Source organism: Vitis vinifera, chromosome 3, assembly GCF_030704535.1.
Source record: "Vitis vinifera cultivar Pinot Noir 40024 chromosome 3, ASM3070453v1".
Classification (NCBI taxonomy): Eukaryota; Viridiplantae; Streptophyta; class Magnoliopsida; order Vitales; family Vitaceae; genus Vitis; species Vitis vinifera.
The window spans coordinates 3,157,765-3,177,443 of NC_081807.1; the positions used below are offsets into that span (position 1 = coordinate 3,157,765).

General features: G+C 31.4%; 3 protein-coding genes across 6 annotated transcripts; all 3 read right to left on the reverse strand.

Annotated features, from left to right (window-relative positions):
• Positions 1 to 1,824: 1,824 nt before the first annotated feature.
• On the reverse strand, positions 1,825 to 3,466 carry LOC100255606 (late embryogenesis abundant protein). Its single transcript, XM_002283569.4, has 2 exons — positions 2,452 to 3,466; positions 1,825 to 2,325 (listed from the first exon to the last, which is right to left on the reverse strand). Exons 1-2 carry the CDS (start codon positions 2,770 to 2,772, stop codon positions 2,071 to 2,073), a joined length of 576 nt encoding a protein of 191 aa, XP_002283605.1. The 5' UTR covers positions 2,773 to 3,466; the 3' UTR covers positions 1,825 to 2,070.
• A 139-nt stretch (positions 3,467 to 3,605) lies between these two features.
• On the reverse strand, positions 3,606 to 9,651 carry LOC100250419 (uncharacterized). 4 transcript variants are annotated; one of them, XM_010647052.3, is made up of 5 exons: positions 9,261 to 9,651; positions 7,704 to 8,159; positions 6,061 to 6,092; positions 4,932 to 5,937; positions 3,606 to 4,208 (listed from the first exon to the last, which is right to left on the reverse strand). In XM_010647052.3, the coding sequence occupies exons 2-4, from the start codon at positions 8,023 to 8,025 to the stop codon at positions 4,954 to 4,956; spliced, it is 1,338 nt and encodes a 445-aa protein (XP_010645354.1). In that variant the 5' UTR covers positions 8,026 to 8,159; positions 9,261 to 9,651; the 3' UTR covers positions 3,606 to 4,208; positions 4,932 to 4,953. The 4 variants fall into 4 exon arrangements, with proteins under 4 accessions (XP_010645354.1, XP_010645335.1, XP_010645340.1 ...); XM_010647033.3 differs by having other exon boundaries at positions 6,031 to 6,092; positions 9,261 to 9,649; XM_010647038.3 differs by having other exon boundaries at positions 6,031 to 6,092; positions 9,235 to 9,597.
• Positions 9,652 to 16,881: 7,230 nt separating this feature from the next.
• On the reverse strand, positions 16,882 to 18,618 carry LOC100245294 (protein CASPARIAN STRIP INTEGRITY FACTOR 1). The gene is made up of 3 exons (XM_002283605.5): positions 18,410 to 18,618; positions 18,140 to 18,204; positions 16,882 to 17,360 (listed from the first exon to the last, which is right to left on the reverse strand). The coding sequence occupies exons 1-3, from the start codon at positions 18,486 to 18,488 to the stop codon at positions 17,217 to 17,219; spliced, it is 288 nt and encodes a 95-aa protein (XP_002283641.1). The 5' UTR covers positions 18,489 to 18,618; the 3' UTR covers positions 16,882 to 17,216.
• Between the last annotated feature and the right edge of the window lie 1,061 nt (positions 18,619 to 19,679).

Genomic DNA, 19,679 nt, shown 5'->3' on the forward strand with positions numbered 1-19,679 from the left:
CTTAATTTCACATAGCGACCTTGATACCCTCACCACATACTCTCTTTTGGTGGTTTATATAAATGGCAATGCTATTGAACCCTGAGCATCTTCTTTTTTATTTGTAAATGGAAAAAGGGGTGGTCTCCTATTACAGAATTTAGTCTTTTTTTAAAGTTGCAACCTAGGATCCAACTACGAAGGAAACAACTTTACAAACTAAAAGTGAATGAACATCTCTTCTAATTGGGATGCCTAGGAGTGCCTTCACATTCTAAGAAGGTGGAACAAACTCAACCATAAAGAATACAAAGTGGGCGATGACTGGATGAATATGAAGCAAAGAACTCGCTTCTAACCAAATTTAACACTATGCTTCCTCCGAACCTTTCATTCCAATATGACATATTGAATCATCGATAATGCATCCTTATATGTATAAGAGGACTTTCCACTCACATAATTACATGTGTTTAGATTGTGATATGAGCACTATGACACACCCCATGTTATGTTGGGAGATATGCTTGAAAGAAGCAACTTTACAAGCTAAAAGTGAATGAACATCTCTTCTAATTGGGATACCTAGGAGTGCCTCCACATTCTAAGAAGGCGGAATAAACTCAACCATAAAGAATACAAAGTGGACGATGACTGAATGAATATTAAGCAAAGAACCCGCTTCTAACCTCGTTTAACACTATGCTTCCTCCGAAGCTTTCATTCCAAAATGACATATTGAATCATCAATAATGCATCCTTATATATATAAGAGGACTTTCCACTCACACAATTACATGTGTTTAGATTGTGATATGAGCACTATGACACACCCCATGTTAGGTTGGGAGATATGCTTGACACATTGTGTCTATATCATTATTTTAGTGGATCCTTGCTCATAGAAGATGTTGAGGGAGTACTCATTACTTTCCAATTAAGAACATAATTACAAAGTGAGATAACTATTTCACTTGCGTAAGGAGGGAAGAGGTGTGACATCTTTAAATTGGAAAAATAAAGAGGAAGAATGCACCATCACCTTCCAATTAGGAAGATACTAAATGAGACATCGATCTTTTGTTTGCATGAGGGACAAGGTTATGACCTCTTTAAACTCGTAGAGATGGTCTCACAAGGTTAGCTGACCTAGACCCCTATAAAGTAATATCCCTTGGTACAAGAGTTTGTTAACATATACAAGTATGTGAAGACCTCTCATAGGTTAGACCTTACCGCCCGCCCCTCTTCCCCCAAGCCTTGACACCTCAGCACCAACCCACCCTCCAACATCACACCTCACTCTGCCTGTGGCTCCTGCCTCTAATCCTACTAAGCAGTTATTTTTTAATAATATTGTTAAAATAATTATATAAATATAAAGAGTGATTAAAAATAAAATTATTACATATGAAAATTATTTTTACTTTTAAAATATATTTAAAAATATAAAAACCAAATTAAAAACATTTTATTTCAGGTTTTAAAACTATTATATTTTTTTCTAGTCCCACCATTATTATTTATTATCCAATGAATCAGCCCAGATTTTCTTTGATACCCCAAGAAAGTCGGAAAGGCATTAATTGTATTGGAAGGGCCAAAGCATTTGACTCCAATATGAAATAAGGCGAATAAATATTGCAGGACATATAATTGGTACCATGGCCATGCAGAAAATTAATCAACTGTTCAATTATGTATAGAGAGTATGCATGATGGATGGCAAAAAGGAATAGGCCATGGAGTTCAAATTTGGATGCCGAGGAAGAAGACCCTCTGTGATAACTGATAAGGACCCCCTCAAAGAATAAGACTGAAATTGTGAGACTCTGAAAGAAGCGGTGGTACCAAATCATCAACTCTCTAAGGAGAATAACATAGGAAATAGTAGCTAATGAAATCAATACATGGATACACATCATCCACTAGGGATATTACACAACCTCCAAACTCTCACAATATGTAAGTACATAAAAGAAACACACAGCATACCCATGAATTCAAATTCTAACAGAAGTAGAAGACAACCAACCGCATAGACTATATAGAAGCCTAGCAACGAAGCCATTTGTACATATGGAGGTAGGTTCAGTGGGAGGTGTGGTGGCCAGGTAGCTTGTCCTTGATCTTCTCCAACATGCCCTTCTTCTCATGCTGTTCATGGTGATGCTGCACAGTAACGGGTGTGGTGGCGCTCCCAGTGGTGGTGGTGGTGGTGGTGATCGCCACCCCTGTGGTTGGTGCATGCCCCTGCTCCTCCTTGTGCTTCCCACCTGTTAGTTTCTCTTTTATTTTCTCCTTCAGCCCCTTCTTCCTTCTCCCACCTTGTCCGTCATCCTCAGACTACAAAATTCAAACAACAAAACACAGTTCAAAGCCTCAACAATTACTAATGATCCTAACTTCAATAAAACTGAAAAGAGAAAGTTATGAATGAAGAGGTAATTAATTAAGAATTTCAATATTCACCGAGCTGGAGCTGGAACTGCTCTCGCGCTTCTCATGGTGAACCTCACCACCTCCACCTTCGGCCGGCTCAGCGGCCACTGGTGCACCACCGTGCACGGCTTGATCAGCGATCCCGTGTCCGGAAGTGGGCGGGTGAGATTCTCCAGTAGTTTTGAGGGCATCAGCGTCATGCACTGGAGCGGTGGTGGTGGTGATCGGGTGGGTGCTAGCAACGCCGGTGAGGTGCATAGGGTTGCCGTGCTCGTCGGTTAACTGAACTGGGTTGCCGTGTTGGTCCGTCAACTGAATGGGGTTTCCATGTTCGTCCCGCAAATCCGCCATTGAAGCAAAATCTATAGACCCACAAAGTCAGTAGTTTTTCAAACGGAGAATGATGTTAGAAATTAGGGAATGTGGGGAAGGGACTGAAATAGAGGAGATAATGAATGGCTTTATGCGCATGTAAGAAGGTTGTGACACGTATCATGAAGGTTGCAAAAAAGAGAAAGGGGGGTGAAGGCACGTGGTGGAGGCCAGGGAACGTGTTGTGTGAAGAGAGTGACAAATGGGTAATGGCCGATGGGCCTCAATGGCTTCGGTGATTGAGATGGATCATGGATGACGATGTTCTGGTTAATCTGTTCGGGTTCCAAGTCTGTTTTTGTTTGGATTCAAAACAAATTGGCGGTGGGATTTGGAAGCTTGATGTTTCCCCTCTCCAGTGCTCCTCGTGCCTCCTCCACAAATCAACCATATGGAGTCATAATTTTGGAAAATAATTTCCCATCACCTAACATTTTTCCTTTGAAATTATAAGGTCCTGTTTGAAAAATGTTTTATAAAACAATCGTTTATTTAATATGTTTTAAAAATAAAATATTTTATTTGTAATCATTTTTATATTTAAATAATTATTTTTAAATCAACACCCAAACAAGAAATGAAACAACCAGAAAATGTTTTCTACCAAAACATCTGTTTATTCCTAAGAACAAAAAACTGTTCCAAACAGAACCTTAGCTCTTTTACCCTAAAAAAAAAGAGCTTTATAATCCATCATTTGCAACAAAGTGGAGAGAACTGCTCAAACCACACCTTATCTTTTCCTCAATAGCTCAAGGAATTGGAAAGTCATACATCAACGAGAAAAGCACATTCTTTATCATAGGAGCAAATTCCGAAATAAATCTCTTACCTTGAAATTTCAATATCATGTCATATAACATAGAAGAACAATATAAACTATTATAGAGAAAACATAATCCCATTCACCAGAATCACCACCACCCTTTTACCATAATAGGAAGTAAATTTCCTAAAGAAATTAAAGGATAACTAATGTGATAGACAAATCAAAAGCCCTCAAGAGTCGAGAGTTGGCTCAGCAATGTGTTTCTTGGCAGACTCAGCTTGGCTCTCTAGTGGTAGTAGTCATATGGAGTTTCTATGAATCAATTCATGTATGTTTCAAGAGGCAAGAAACAAATTCAACTGTACAAAACAAGAACAGAATACTAGTGTCATAATGCTTTTCCATTCTACTATTTTTTTATTATTTTTTTTTCCTTTTTTGCTTCTTCCATCAACATGATGGATTGTTCTTTTATATATTTCTCCTTTTTCTTTCTTTTCTTTACAGTGTAAATTCACTAGCTAAAGGCCTGCTGGTTGAAACATATGAAGATCCACCAATACAGATGTTTCTTAACAGGATATGTGATGAGTGCCGCCCTGCTCCCTTCACAATTCGGGTGCCCAACCGTGATCGCAGGCTGCATCTGTATACATAGAAGATGGTGAGTCTAGCAAGAGTTCAAAGAATCTCCTCCTAGGATTTAAGAGGCGAATACAGTTCTCAGAAAAAAAAATTTAAAGGAGTTTTCAAAAACAATTATTTCTAGAACAAAGATCATTATGAGAATTTAAAATATTTTCAAACGGTTTTCTATATTTCTAAATACTTCTTGAAAGTAACTTTCTTGAAAGCAACTTCTATGTAACACTTTATTTTTAATCCTTCTATATATTTATACAATTATTTTTTAAAAAAAAACTTGAAAAACAATTAAAATATGTTGAAGAAAAAAAAACTTTGATTTAAAAGAAATTTTTAAAAACCTATTTGCTGTCAAAAAAATCATGAAACTTTGCTTGTTCGAAAGTAATAATAGAAAATGTTTCTAATATTTTTTTATACTTGAAAGATAAAAAGTATTTTAAGTGTTAAAAAGACTAAAAACACTTTCTAAAATCACTATCAAAACAACTCTTATTTTTCAATTGGAAAACAATTATCAAAACTCTCTAGGTATTTTGGTGATTTGCTCTTAGTAATTCCAATTCCACAATAATAAAAAAATCTCCATCAGATTTGGAGGTAATTATGGCATAAAGGTATGGGGCTCAGGAGTCATTAGTGGTGCAGGAGAAAGGAGAAACAAAAATTTCCTGTAATGTGAATTTGACAAAGTCTGACATTTGTGAGAGGCAAAGATGCTCACCTCTTAAAAGCTGTGAAGAAGCTCATTCCCTGCTAGATTTTGCCCAGAAAAATCCCTTCTTTCTAGTAGATTGATGACTCTCTGAGAAGGATTTAGTCCCCTTGGACCCAAAGGAGAAGTGCCGCCTCAAGAAAGGCTTTCCTAAGGAGCTCTTCATGCTGGAACTGGAGCCCAGCTTGGGTCCTTTACCTTCACGTCCACTACTTTTTCGATGATCAAATACAACAGTTTCGCCATCAAGATCACTATCCACAACTCTGTTCCTTGATCTCTTGTTTTTAGCCTTCAAATCCATTTCTGCTTTCAGAGCTTTCTCAGACAACTTTAGAGTCTGCTTCTCTCCAAAAGTACAAACCGGGCAAGCTGGGTCATACTTGTTGATTTCAGCTGTCATATTCTCCAAGCACTCCGCATGGTAAACATGGCCACAAATTAAAACCGCCACCACTGAGAGCTCGTTACTGGCAATAATTTTCTGGCCGCCCCATGAAGATCTCTCAGTCAAGAGCTTTGCGCAAACACCACAAGTTTGCAGATCGATAGAGGGAGATGCTGAAATTCTGCTACTAGACCTGGTTATCTTATCACGGTTGAAGCCCAAAGATTCACTATCAAAAGACCACCTTTCTCTACGGGAAGTAGCCATGAGTTCAGAAAAAGCATGCATAGACCAACCATCTGAAGACCCACCATAAGAGCCCCTAATTGAATCATTGTTCCATACAGGGAGCACAAAGGGTGGTCTTTCTTCAGAAATTGAGTAGTTTGGTGATTTCAATCCTGGGATTCGGCTATCAGATACCTGCCGCAATAAATGATGCCCTGGAGAGCCTCTGGACCACCTTGATGGGGTTGAGGTGGCAGGGAGAATATGACTTTGGGATGACACAGGGGATGTTGACAAAGACGAAGGTGAAGGCAAAGTTGGTGAAGGTGAAGGCAAAGCGGGTGAGAGTTTAGCAGGAGACGGATCTGAAACTCCTGGGGATCCAGTTGATTCCTTCACCTAGAACATGATTATAAACACAGAAGTATATCATATTAAGGAAAAGAAAATATTAAATCCAGAATCATAAACCACAACAAAAGGGTCTTTTACAATAACAAGCTCCAGATGTTCCACACTCACTTCCACAGAGATATTCCTTGAGATAGATTGATCTGCCAGACATGTAGAGAGGTATCAGATACAACAGAACATGGTACACTGAAAACATAGTACAGGTTAAGAAGCCAATAAGGGGTGTAAAGAGCAGAAAGTTCTTCCTAGCCAACCTTTTCAAATAGTGACTAGTGAATTGCTTCTTAAAATAAAGGTAAAAATAAATATGAGATGAGTAGAAAATGAAAATTCTGTCAATGATATGATGACCCCAAAAATGCGTATCAGACCAATGCTCAACCACATGATGCTATTTTAAAACATTAGAAAAAACACGGTAATACATCAGTAATGAAAGAACAAAAGCAGAAATTAAAGTGTGAAATCTGCGACTTGTAACATAAACCAGGAAACCATATATCTACCAATAAACAAACTCTTTATAAATGTGAAGAGCTTCTACACAAGCCCTAGCCCTTTCTTCAGCAGCATCGAAATATATTATCTATCATCTATGAGGATCAGAAATTAGCTTGAAACCTACAAACCATGCAATTGTAAAACTCCAATTTCTGTGCATCCAGCATGAAAATTGAGAATGACATGTACATTTTAGAGATCATAAAATGTCACGTTGAAATGTCATCTCGCTTTGAACACTTGCTAATGAAGAAAATAAAAGCAGAAGGACATATGATGAGTAATTTGCCAGTTTCATGCAGTCACTTGCAGCCAAAACCAAATGCTTCTCCAAAACTGGACTGGAAAGGAACAATATTTATAACCATGTTCTAATTCCCAAATGGAACCTAAAAAAGAACACGGTGAGAATCATCTGCTTCACATCCTAGAAAATTAAAAATGGGAGAACCTAAAACTCAGAGAAATATAACCATTTGCCAACAGAGGGTCCTTTTTATTGCACATAAAATGAGGGACATGAAACTCTTGAAGAGGCATAAACTACTTCACCTTATACACCAAAACTGCTTGATTATTATCCTGACCATTTTAATGATTAGCTGTACAAATCCTTTTTCTATCATTTCACTTTACTAGGATCACATTTTCCATTTGATTGTAAGACTATTAAACTCCTATTCATCTCCTTCTAAGCCATCTTTCATTCCTTGAGAACTTCTAACCTGTATTTTCATAGGTACAGCCACAGATCTTTCATGTGCATGTTTTGGTCATTTTGGTCAACAATCCCCTACCATATCTTCTATTAAGGTTACTCCCACATGCCAACCACTGTCACATGTAACTTTTAAATAGCTCTCTTAAATTCATCATTGCTAAAGGTTCTTCAAAACATGCTACGCTAAACAAAGGTGCAGGACAAGTACACAAGAGCCTAATTCACTAATCACAATAAAAAAATTATAAAAACAAACAAACAAACAAAAACACACACACATCCATAATAGAACATTAGCGTGTCCACCAAATCCAAGCAAACTAGACCATGAAATTAAATTTTCAATAACAGCTCTCTCTATAACAAATATTAAAAGGCTAATGCTAATCAGATGGCCATTGCAAGGCAAGGAAGAACCATGGCATTTTTATCCCAAGTCCACGGAGAAAAAAGACACTTCTAAGAAACTCAACTGACCCCATCATAGCATACTAAACAAAAACAAAGGAGCTAGATTCTGAAGGTTCACCTGAAGCAGGAGTCGTCAAATTCCCAGCAGTTCCTTCAGAAACCGGTGACTTCTGCCATGTAAGCGTTTGAAAGTTTTCTAATGGACTTCCCCCATCTGATGCATAAGTTGTTTCGGATTTGTTTTCCAATCCTCCGTTCCTGTTCAGGCCATCAGCAAACCAACTAGCAGAAGTATCAACTTCACCTGCTACACGCCCTCGGTTGTCCCATCGGAAGCTCCATGATGGTGAATATCGAACATTTCTATGCTGCATAACTTCACAGCTTGGTCCATTTGTTATTGTTCTATCTCTAGCAGCAACACAACAAGCAGACCCCATGCCCACTCAGATACATATAAAATTGACAGAAGTTTCCAGCAACTACACCATTCACATCTGCAGAACTTTACATTTGACCGATAGACCCATTATGGTTACCTCTAAGAATAATATTCCAAAAGGTTGTCTTTCCTCTGAAATTATGGTAAATGAAATGAGACCATCAATTAGCTAACACAATAATTGTATAAGCAAGCATAAAGTTTAACAAATCAAGAAATTCCAAAATGTTCTCAATGAAGGTAGAAAATCAAAAGGAACCAAAACGACAATAGAACATTTTACACTATTGAATTAAAAATTTAGGGGTAAAATCATAACATCTTTTTGTCAGAATTGCTATTTCAACCACTGATAAGATATACACTTATTATCTGGGGGGTATAACCCTTCCGGTGGATGCAGTAAAATAAAGCAAAAGATTGCTTAGAGAATACAAATATGAAAATTATTCTTGATCAAAGAATGAAGATTTTGTCGTTCTAACTTCATGATCATACTAAACAAGTTCATAACTAAGAGCACCAAAACTCAAAAGATGCTCCACGTGAAAAAACCAGATTAAATGACAAAATTAAAACAAAAAATGCAAAAACACATTATAAACTACTCTTAGTCTCTTGCACCTGAAAACTGCTCTCTCACGACTTACACAAATTCACTCCGAATTCCCAATTCAAATGGATTCTAGGGTTTCGTCACCATGCACATCCCCAATTGAATATAAAAGGAAAGCAGCCAGAGCAAAAAAAAAAAAGGTTTTCTTAGTCAAAAACAATAATGGCAGTCAAATAGCCATCACAGTTGAACACCAAATGATTCCACCAGACTCAGAAACTGAATTCCAAAATTCCAACACTCACCTTTTCGAAACCATGGAGTTCAAAAGCACAAATAACAATCAACATACCAAAAAAAATTTTAAAAAAAATAATACATATATATATAGAACCACGAATTGATTAAATCTGCTGATTTTCAGGAAATTTAGAGTGAGTCCAAATCGTAACCCTAGAAATACGAAGACGAACCATACAGAAGTCACAGAGATCCGAATTCAGTGCCACCAAACCAGAATTCACAGTCAAGACACCCAAACCAAACCCTAGAAATCGAAATTTAAATAATAAATCAAACATCTTCGGTTATTGAAATTTCATCATTCCACAACACGAGTCTCCGTATGGAGACAAAACCAGAACAAAATACCTCAACATGACGCAATCGAACCATACCTTTCCACGCTAAGATCGTCACAGACGAGAGAAAGAGAGAAAACACGCGAAACCTAGAGAGAGAAACCACAGAGAGTTCTGAAGGGGAAACACAGAGACCTTTGGAGAGAGAAGTTTTAGAGAGAGAAACTGATTCTGCTGCTTGTTCGCTGAGAAAGAGAGAAAGGAGCGAAGTCGTTTTTGACGGCTTTTAATAACTCCGTTACTGTGCTTTTTCGTCTATCTTTAGTTAAGCGCCGTTCATTATAACGGAGTTATTAACTTGGAGGGGTGGGAATATTGCAAAAAAGCAAACACCTTGGGGGGTTCCCGGTAATTAGAGCGGGATAGCGAGTGAGCATCGGTGCATAAGGTAGTAGTACCTTTCCGGGCTAACAGTTCTGAAATTCACGCTATGAGAGGATGGTACGTTGTTGTCCTTTAAATATGTGGCAACGAGACGAGAGGGGGGTGGAAAGGGAAACCAAATGGTGACTTCTGCAGTACGCGGAGTGCGCAGTACGCATTCCAAAGCTTTTCACTCTCACACGGAAGTTGAAGGGTATTTAATATTTATTAATGTTTTTAATTTAATTAAATCATTTTATAAAGAATTCTCCTAAATTCCCTTTTTAAAATTATTCGTTTTTGAAAGGCTGTTTTTAATGTATTTTTGAAAAAAAATTTAAAATTTTATTTTATTTTAAGAATTTAAAAAAATATTTATTATTTTTAAATGATTTAATTATTAAAATATTCAGTATAAAAGATCTCTCTTCCGTGGTCAGAATCAAATAAATGCAGTAGAAGAAGGTAGAAAAATCCAAATTGGAATTAAGAGTTGACACGAGGTTGAAATTAACATTTGGAAGATTACGGGCCGATTTCCTCCAAGGACGCACGACTCTCACCTTGTGTGTTCACATGCCATATGTTGAATTCATGGTAGGACAAAATTGTAAAATTGGAAATTGAAACTTAAAATTACTTATAAAATTAAATGTAAATCAAGATAATTAATGTGATAATCGGGTATGGAACTTGGAAGAGTTGGTCTGATTGAACTCAATCCTCTGTTGAAGAGGATTTGTACAAATATTTTTACTATTTAAGTCGGACTTGAATATGAGTTTTATTTTAATAACTTCTGACCTAATAACTTAATGATATAATTTAAAATAAAAAATAACTTTAAGTAATAAGTAAAATTAATCAATTCATTTTTAAGTTTACAACTTTATATTATTTTTTTACCTTCATCTGGTTATTTTTACAATCTCCTCTGTGATATCTTTTGTTACTGCATAATTTCTATTGTTACTCGACTTCTTTTGTCAAAATTATAATTTACAATGATAAATATATCATTTTGATGATTTAAAATATGTTTTAATTTAATTTTATCAAACAACCTTAATAATTAAAATAAAAAATTAAGTAATAGTTTTTAAATTAATAATTTAAGTATAATTTAATTTTAAATCAACTTAAGTTGTTAAGTAATAAATTCAAACACTTTAGTGCAATTCATATGAAAATAAGTCGGTGATATATATTATTATTAAAAAATTAAAAAAAATCGTCAAATATCCGGAGCAATCAAACAAATGACAAGGGTCGGCTATCATGACTCAATAGGTAGCCTTGAAGACTACAAATGGGGACATTGAGTAATGCACGTAAATGACTATATTTATAATAAAACATGTGGTTCAACCCCCCAACCATTTAGCTCCAATTGTTAGGGTAACCATGAAATGTCAATTATGCCCTGGCACCCCTCCATCTTTGCACCCAAGAGTTTGAGGGTGGAAGTGTAATTCACTTCATAAAAGCCTCATTAAAGTGAATTTAGTCTCTATCAAGCGGTGGCGTGTGGAATAAAGGGACAAAAGCAATCATATATTAATATAAGTGAAAGATTAGGCAAATCAATAATCATCAAAGTAAGAGGGTTAGAGCTACAAGCTAGACCTCTTGATGTGTTTTTTCTCGACCTTTGTCTATGCCTTAAAAATACACGCTTGTGCAAAGAAATAATTACTTTTTTGGGAAGGGAGAACTTTTTTTATTTAGGTTTTTTTTTTTTTTTTTTTGGTTTCTTCTCAAGTTCAATCATGTCACTTTTGCAAAATCAAGAGATCTATTTGACATTGATATGTTGGAAAAATGTTGTTGAATTATTTTTATTTATTTTTTCAAATATAAAATGGTTTTTTAACTCATAAAACACATTTGGGAAACTTATAAAAAAATTAATTTTTGTATATTTATTCTAAAGATGGTATGTTTTTAAAAATAATTTTGATGTGTTTTTGGGTGTTTTATTTCGGAAATCCAAAAAATTTAAAATGAAAAAAAAGGAGAAAAAAAAACGAACTCTTTCTAAAATAGGTATAATATAAAATGGAATTTAAATAGATTTAATGAAAGAAAATGAAAAAGACTGATTTACCCTTATCCTAAAAAAGATAATAATATTAATAATAATAAAATAAATAAAGATGGTTTGTTTTTAAAAATAAAATTGAAGTGTTTTTTGTTGTTTTATGTCGAAAATCTAAAAAGATTCAAAAGGAAAAATTGAGAAAATAAAAGTATGTTTGGTTCATGTTTTTAAGAACTGTTTTATGATCTTGAAAATAAAAAACACAAAAAACTTATGTGGGGAAGGGGGTATATTTTTGTTTTTTGTGTTTTCTGTGTTCTCAAATATCACTTTTTTTTTAAACAATAAAAAGATGTTTTTCATTATTTTTTCACTTATCAAAGAATAAATTATTTTTTGTATTTTCTCTTCTTTCTTTTTGTATTTTCTTAGTTATTTTTTGTGTTTCCATAAAGGTGAGCTTCACCTAACCACTACACCCTTACCCGCAAACCCTTTTTTTTTTTCTTAAATTATTGAAATTAATATACGTACACATGATGACAAAGTCATTTTTTTTAATTTAAATGAATTGTGCATATGAAAATTATTTATATATGTATGATATCAAGTTAATGGAAGAAAACAACACTTTATTAATTAAAAAGAAATAACTTTCAAACATGTTTTTTGTTTTACTTAAGAACAAAAACTATTTTCCAAAATTCAGTTTCCAAACACAATTTTTTTTCTTTTGAAAACATAAAAAATTGTTTTCAAAAACTGTTTTTCATAACAGTTTTCAAAAACAACAACCAAACAAGCCCTAAAACTTAGGTTTCTTGTTATGAATTCTTTCTAAAAATGGTGTAACAAAAAATAGAATTTAAACGGATTCAACTAAAGGAAATAAAAAGGAAAAGACTAACTTACCCTTATTTTTTAAAAATATAATAATAATAATAATAATAATAATAAAATAAATATGGTATGGTTTTTAAAATAAATTAGAAGTGTTTTTGGGTGTTTTATGTCTGAAATCCAAAAAGATTCAAAAAGAAAAAAAATATGAAAGGAAATAAAAAAAAAAGGAAAAAACTAAGGGCATATTTGGTAATTGTTGTAGAAAACAATTTTAAAAAATAGTTTTCTAATTTTTTTAGAATAAATATCTGTTTGAAAACCTAAAATATTTTCAACTTGTTTTCAATATTTTTAAAAATAATTTTTATATCTTGTATTTAATTTTTTTAAATTATTTTACATATTTATATAATTATTTTTTTAAATAGTTCTTAAAAATAAGTAAAAATAATATAAAATAATTAAAAGATATTATCTGAAAACATCATGTTCTGTACTTAAAAATATAAAATAAAAAATAGTTTTTGATTGACAAATGTATTTTTTATACTTTTTATTTTGAAAAACAAAAATTATTCTAAAAAAATAATTTCCAAATAGTAACTTACCTTTATTTTAAAAAAATAATAATAAATAAATAACTTTAACATTTTGTATAATATTTTAAGTAATAATTGAAAGTACAAAGAATATTTTAAAACCTTTTATATTGTAGATAGAAAAATAAGTTAAAAAGGTTATTTTTTCATATTTAAATTTCTAAATACAATTTTATTCTTGAAAATTTATTATCAAGGATTATTCTCTAAAATTATTTTTTAAGAAATATTCTAAAAGATCATCTAATCATACTTTTGTAACTTAATGTTTTAAGGGTTTATAATAATATATTAGAAGAAAAAGAAATAAAATTTAATGAAAATTTTAAATTCACAACTTCAATTCAAATTTGAAATTCCAATTAGTCCATTACATTTTGAGTATTTATCTCCGAAAATTCAATTTTCTTATCTTATGTTTCGATGTTGACTAACCAAACACGTTCTTAGTGGCTTTGAAATCAAAGATGAAGAATAACGTGCTTTTGAAAAGTATACTCAAAACATACTTTCAAAGATTTTAATACAAGGATATTTTTCCTCAACTTACAATGAATTAAATTTCAACTTTAAGATTTCCGAAATTAGTAATGAAAAAAATAAAGGAAAATCGTATTATGAAAAAATTAAAGAAAAACAAATATAATTAAAATTAATTAAAATTTTATGTATTTTTAAATTATTTAATTTTTATATAAAAGAGTTAAAACAATTAAAATACATTTGAAGTAGTATATAAAAATAATTTATTAACTTTAAATATACATTTTATTTTTATTTTTTATTTTGTCTTCCTTCTATTTTTCCTTTTTATTTTATTTTCGTCGTATATTTTGAGAACCAAATATAACCAAAGAGATGGTGGAAAATCCACGAAATTTTCTAAGGCATATTTGATTTGAAAAATGGAAATACTATATATTTTCAATTGTTTGATACAAGTTTTTCAACAAACAAGATTCAATATTCGACAATTTTCAATTGTTTGATATAAGTTTTCCCAACAACCAAGATTCAATATTTGAATTCTTTCGTGGGAGATTGGGATTGATAAAATAAGTTGGCTGATTTTTTCAAAGTGTATTTATAAAATACATTTAGGTAGGATATATATATATATATATATATATATATATATATATAAAACATACCGAAATTGAAATCAATTTAAAAATTAAGAGTTTTAGAAGGATTTGGAAAGATTTTATATTTTAAATTAATTAAAAAATATTTGATTTTTTTTTTTAAAAAAAAATCTTAATTTAAAATCATCAATTTAAAATTTATTTTCAAATTATTTTAATTATCTAAAAAGATTTTTCATTTTAAATTCTTAATTTAAAAAATTAATTAAAACATTTAACTCAATTAAGACTTTTAATCTAACACTATCTTATAAAAAAATTAATTTATCTTTACTCAACCAATCTTAGACTTAGCTTTCTGTTGAACCACAACTTTGACAACTTTGAATTTTGAATGGAGAGTAAATCAACAAAAATGCTAACAAATATAGTAGACTCGTTGACCCAACAAAGTCTTTATTTTGAAACTTCAAATTTAAAAGAAAAAAAAATCTCAAAAAAATTATTACCTTTTAAAACAATATTCCTTTTAGAATATTTCAATGGTGTGTGAACGTGGCTGCAGTGTAGCATATTTTTATGGGGACCAATTGTGAAAGTATAGTATGTGATAGTGTGAATGGATGGTGACTTTGAATAGAAAATTAACATCATAGAGAATAAATTTAAAATGAGGAAAAAAAAATTGAAAATTTTAAGTACTTAAGACTATGTTTGATAGTCGAGATAAAATAGAATTGGATATATATATATATATAATATAATTTCCATGATATATGATATTTTAAGATAACATATTTAATAAGATATATTATGTTATATTTATATTTAGCTTGTAAAAAAAAAAATCTAATAATTTTATGAGCATAATCTAAATATACATAGGTTACGTTTGGTTCTCATAAAATTTGAAGAAAAATAATAAATTGTTTTTATATACTTCTTTAAACTTGTTTAATTTAGGTGTTTGTTTTTTTGGTTTTTTGCTTAAAGTAATTTGTTTTCAGAATTTAGATTATTTATTTTTTTACTTTTTGATGACATTATAAACTTTTTACTAAATAGAAAAGCCAAAATATGTAGTTTTTTTTTAAATAGAAAAAAATAATATATTGTATTTTTTTTACTTTTTAATACTTAATAAAAATAAAATACTACAAAAACAAACAACTTAATATTTAACACTATTAAACATTAAAGTTAAAATTAAGTAAAAAAACAAACACCACATTTTTTTATTAGTATATTAAGATTAAATAATTTCACATTGTATAAAGTTTTAATTAATTTTAATTATATTTAATTTTTTTATAGTTTTATAATGTAATCAAATATTAAAAAATTATTATTTTTTATTTTTTTAGTACTTTCGGAGAGCCAAACGCACCCATAATGTATGGACGCACATTAGTTATACTCAATTGGATTGTGAAGGTTGATTGTAAGACGAGCATGAACTCTCTAAAGTTGCCTCGTTCACTTGGGTGAAGACTTTTTATTTTTTCTCTTTTTGACTTTGTTGATCCTTTTACTTTAGCAAAAAAATTTCAGAATGATTCGACCCACTTTGATACGTTTTGATCATGCTTTATTAAAATTTTCTACTGAAAAATAAGCCGTCCAAAAGTGTTAAAAAAAAGAAGAAGATAGTTTTAATATTATTCTTGATATAAGCCATATGAGATGGAAAATTATGAGTATTCAAAAATAGGTATAGACAATGTTTTTAAGAACAAGATTTTATTTAGGGACTTAACTATGAAAAATGATTTTTTCAATTTATTTTTCTTAAAAATATTGTACACTTATATATTGTATATATAAAAAATAAATAAAAACACTTCAAATGTGTTTGAAAAACTTTTGTTTTTCAAAACAAATTATTAAAAATCTATTTTCCGTCGTAGGTTGATTGATATTTTATTTGGGAATGTAAGTACGAAAAAATAAATTTTCAACTTATTTTCATGAAGATGTTGTACACTTATACATAGTATGAAAATTGTTAAATTAATACTCAAATCATTATATATAAAATTAAATTAAATTATTTTAAATATTTTCAAATCAAATTATTAAAAAAATATTTTTTGTCTTAGGTTGGTTGATATTTTATTTGGAAACGTAACTACGGAAAATGATTTTTTCAGCTTTTTTCCATAATTACATTAAATAAAAAAACCTTTAAATATTTTCACTACAAATTATCAAAAAAGTATTTTCCATCACAAGTTGATCAATTCTTTCTTAGTGTCGATCTAATAACTTAATTTAAGTTATTAAGTAAATTAAGTATATTTGATAAAACAATTTAATAAAAATATAATTAAATAATAAGTAAAAACAATTAATTTATTTTTAAGTTCACATCTTTATTTTTTTTTTCTTATTTATCCTAATTATCTTCATGATCTCTTTTATTACTCCACAACCTCTATTGTTACTTAACTTCTTTTACCCTAATTATGATTTAGGGTAATAAATATATCAATTTGATGATTTAAAATAAATTTTAAGTTAATTTTTTCAAATAACTTTAATACTTAAAATAAAAATTAAGTAATAAGTTAAATATAATTTAACTTAAAGTTGACTTAAGTTATTAAGTAATAAATATTAAATTTTATCAAACACCCTTGGTTAAAAAATAGTTTTCTATTATAAAAAACAACAGACTACTCATTAGAATCTCATTCATAAAACATTCTAGCATTACTCACATGAGATATTCAAGCAATTAAGTTCCCATAACTACACATATATAAGATACTTTCAACATATACATAAAAAAAAAACCCGGTTCATGTACTTCACTATTGCTATATAACAGATACACACCATACCATCCTCTCGCTTAAGACACTATATGACACATCATTAGGGCTATGCAAACCCTAATATATCCATCGATATCTCCAAAACTTACTATTATTAACTATATGCCTTATAATATACTGCATGCGGAGCCATACTATATTGTCCATTGCTTCTTTATTTTATTGACGTATTTGTAACATCCGAGGGTGCATGCCCATTGCCCAACATCAATGGCTAAGCCATCTCAGTTGGGTATGAGCTTGAAAGGAGGCTTCCCAAGAGCTGGTGCAGGATCATAGTTCCCATAGTCTCTGGTGTTTGCTCTGAGAAGCCTTTCATGGATGGCTTCTGCTCTCCTGTATTGGTGTGATGGCTTCCTTGATATTTCCTGCAATTGAAGCAGATATTGGAATGAAATATCATGTGGGTGTAATTAAGTGAAGTGAATGATGGTTTCTTTTCTGATATGGTTGATGTTTTCTGCAGCATAGGTAGGTAATGAAGCACTATAACAACAGCAATGATGGTGAGGGAGAATTGATTATTCATCCACCATGTTAATTCATCCGACATAAGGTTTGACGTTGAGATCGATTAAAGTATAACAATCTTTAAAACGAAGCAAACTTAAATCTAAATAATTTATTAATTTTGAATCTATTTTTATTTTCCTTCGTTTTTTCTTTCTTTTACATTTTCCCATCAAATTTTCTTTGAACCAAATGTGGCCTTCGATTATTGCGTGAAATGATTCTAGGATAACTGGGAAAAAACACCTTTTTGTCACATAACGGGTTACTAAAAACATTATTAAAGTAATTTTTTTATAGTTTATATCTAAATACTAAACGATTTTCTTAAAAATGCTTCTAATGAAAGCTTTACGCTATGTTTGGTTGAAAAGTACTAAAGAAAGAAAAAAATGTTAAAAAAAATTATTTTCTCTTATTTGGTTTCATTATGAAAAATATGAAAGAAAATTAACTATAATTAAAATTAGTTAAAAATTTATGATTTTAAATTCATTTAATCTTGATATATTTCTTATTTTTTCTTCCCACAAAATTTTCAGCAACCAAACATAGCCTTACTAGCAAATACACTAAAGTGAAAAGCACTTTAACTGGAATCATTACTCTAAAAGGGGAGCATGGCCGAGGGACAAACCTTAAAAACTGCATCCGCTACGTGAATTGACTTGCTCGCGAGCTTCGATCGTCGGCCTGCTCGGCCTGCAATTAAAGGCAATGAGGATGTTGAGCACGTAAAAGTTTTACGAGGAAAGCTACGTACTGTCATCACACAAGGGTTGGAACAAAGATTATTGACGAAGAAGCTGACAAAAGACTTAATAATCTATGAGAATTTAAGCTTTCTTTGTAATGCGAGTAGTAGTGGTGGGATTTCTGCAGAAAAGACTGAGCTGGGGAGACCCACCTGCAAATGAAGTAGAAAGAAACGATGCTGAGATGAGGAGGAAGAGAAGGGAGATCTTCTTGAGAAGCATGAGACCCATGTTGGAGAGACTGATGAATATCTTTTCTAAGATGTTATTCTTCTCCTTCAAGAGGGAACCTTTCTATAATGCAAAGAACATTTGCTTTACTTGGAGCGCTGGCAGTCTTAGGGATAAACTGAATATATTGATTAGGGTATTATAAATAAAGAAAGCTTCATGCTTTGCAGTTTAAAATTTCAAATTAGAAAAGGTGAGAGGAGACCACTTTGCTGTTGTTGGGGCACTAAAGTCTAAGAAGTTAGTGGGATTGACTTATTTAATTAACACTGATGACTCTGAACCCTAGTGGAAGTTATCAAAGTGCCCATCAATTTTGGCACGAGAGTTTCTACTAATTTTTTGCAGTATTTGCTTGTATTTTGACATGAAAGCCCTTGTTCTCGTAGATTTTGCCTCATTCTACCGGTGTCTAACTTTTGTAGGGTTTTTTTGGGATTATATGTTTGCATTATAACAAGTAAAACAAATGTTTGACATGTTTATTTGTGCTGATCAACGAAGAAAAACCCGTATGTATTATCTATTAGGGTTTTACTTTAAGTAAGTCGATCTGATATATATTATCAATCCCTAATTTTTTATTTCTCGCAAAAAAAAAAAATCAAGAGAAAATGACTTTAATCCAACTTAATATATATGATTGGATCTTAATTTGAGAACTTAAGGTTTTAAGTTAAATTGATAGTTTAATGATAATCATCAAAAAAATTCATATTTAGAGTTAAGTGAATGATTTTGGAAACACCCACATCAGGAATTGAGCATATTTATGACTTGAAGCCCAAGATGGTTTGAGCCAATTATGATTCCAAGTGATAATTGGAGGTGGCAATGAAGACAAGCACAAACACTCTAGGGTTGGATTTGTCATTTTCTTTTGTAAAATACCATGTACTACCAATATAAGCAAATTAATACCAAGAGGCTAGATTTGAACATGGTGGTCATATGTTTGATAGCCTAAAAGGGCTGCAATGTCAACTTGAGAAGGATGCTTGGTGATTAGGGAATTGTTTGTGTTTGATTGTGCTAAAAAGATGAATTCGTTGGCACAAAATCCATTTAATAGATGACTAGTGCTTTCAATTATCCCTAACGACAAGGACAACCCACCAAATGCCACCACTGAAAGGACAGTGGTGGAGAATAAAGAGAAGCACTGTGGGATTTTTAATATTCATCTCTCTA

Coding starts and splice junctions, on each gene's coding strand:
- LOC100255606 (XM_002283569.4), bottom strand. CDS start 2,772: ATGGCGGATTTGCGGGACGAACATGGAAACCCCATTCAGTTGACGGAC. Junction 2,326..2,451: donor GCAGTTCCAGCTCCAGCTCG/GTGAATATTGAA, acceptor TGAATTTTGTAG/TCTGAGGATGACGGACAAGG.
- LOC100245294 (XM_002283605.5), bottom strand. CDS start 18,488: ATGGGTCTCATGCTTCTCAAGAAGATCTCCCTTCTCTTCCTCCTCATC. Junction 18,205..18,409: donor TCTTTCTACTTCATTTGCAG/GTGGGTCTCCCC, acceptor CTTTAATTGCAG/GCCGAGCAGGCCGACGATCG. Junction 17,361..18,139: donor TAGCGGATGCAGTTTTTAAG/GTTTGTCCCTCG, acceptor CTTCAATTGCAG/GAAATATCAAGGAAGCCATC.
- LOC100250419 (XM_010647033.3), bottom strand. CDS start 8,025: ATGGGGTCTGCTTGTTGTGTTGCTGCTAGAGATAGAACAATAACAAAT. Junction 6,093..7,703: donor TTTGACGACTCCTGCTTCAG/GTGAACCTTCAG, acceptor CATGTCTGGCAG/ATCAATCTATCTCAAGGAAT. Junction 5,938..6,030: donor AACATCTGGAGCTTGTTATT/GTAAAAGACCCT, acceptor ATCATGTTCTAG/GTGAAGGAATCAACTGGATC.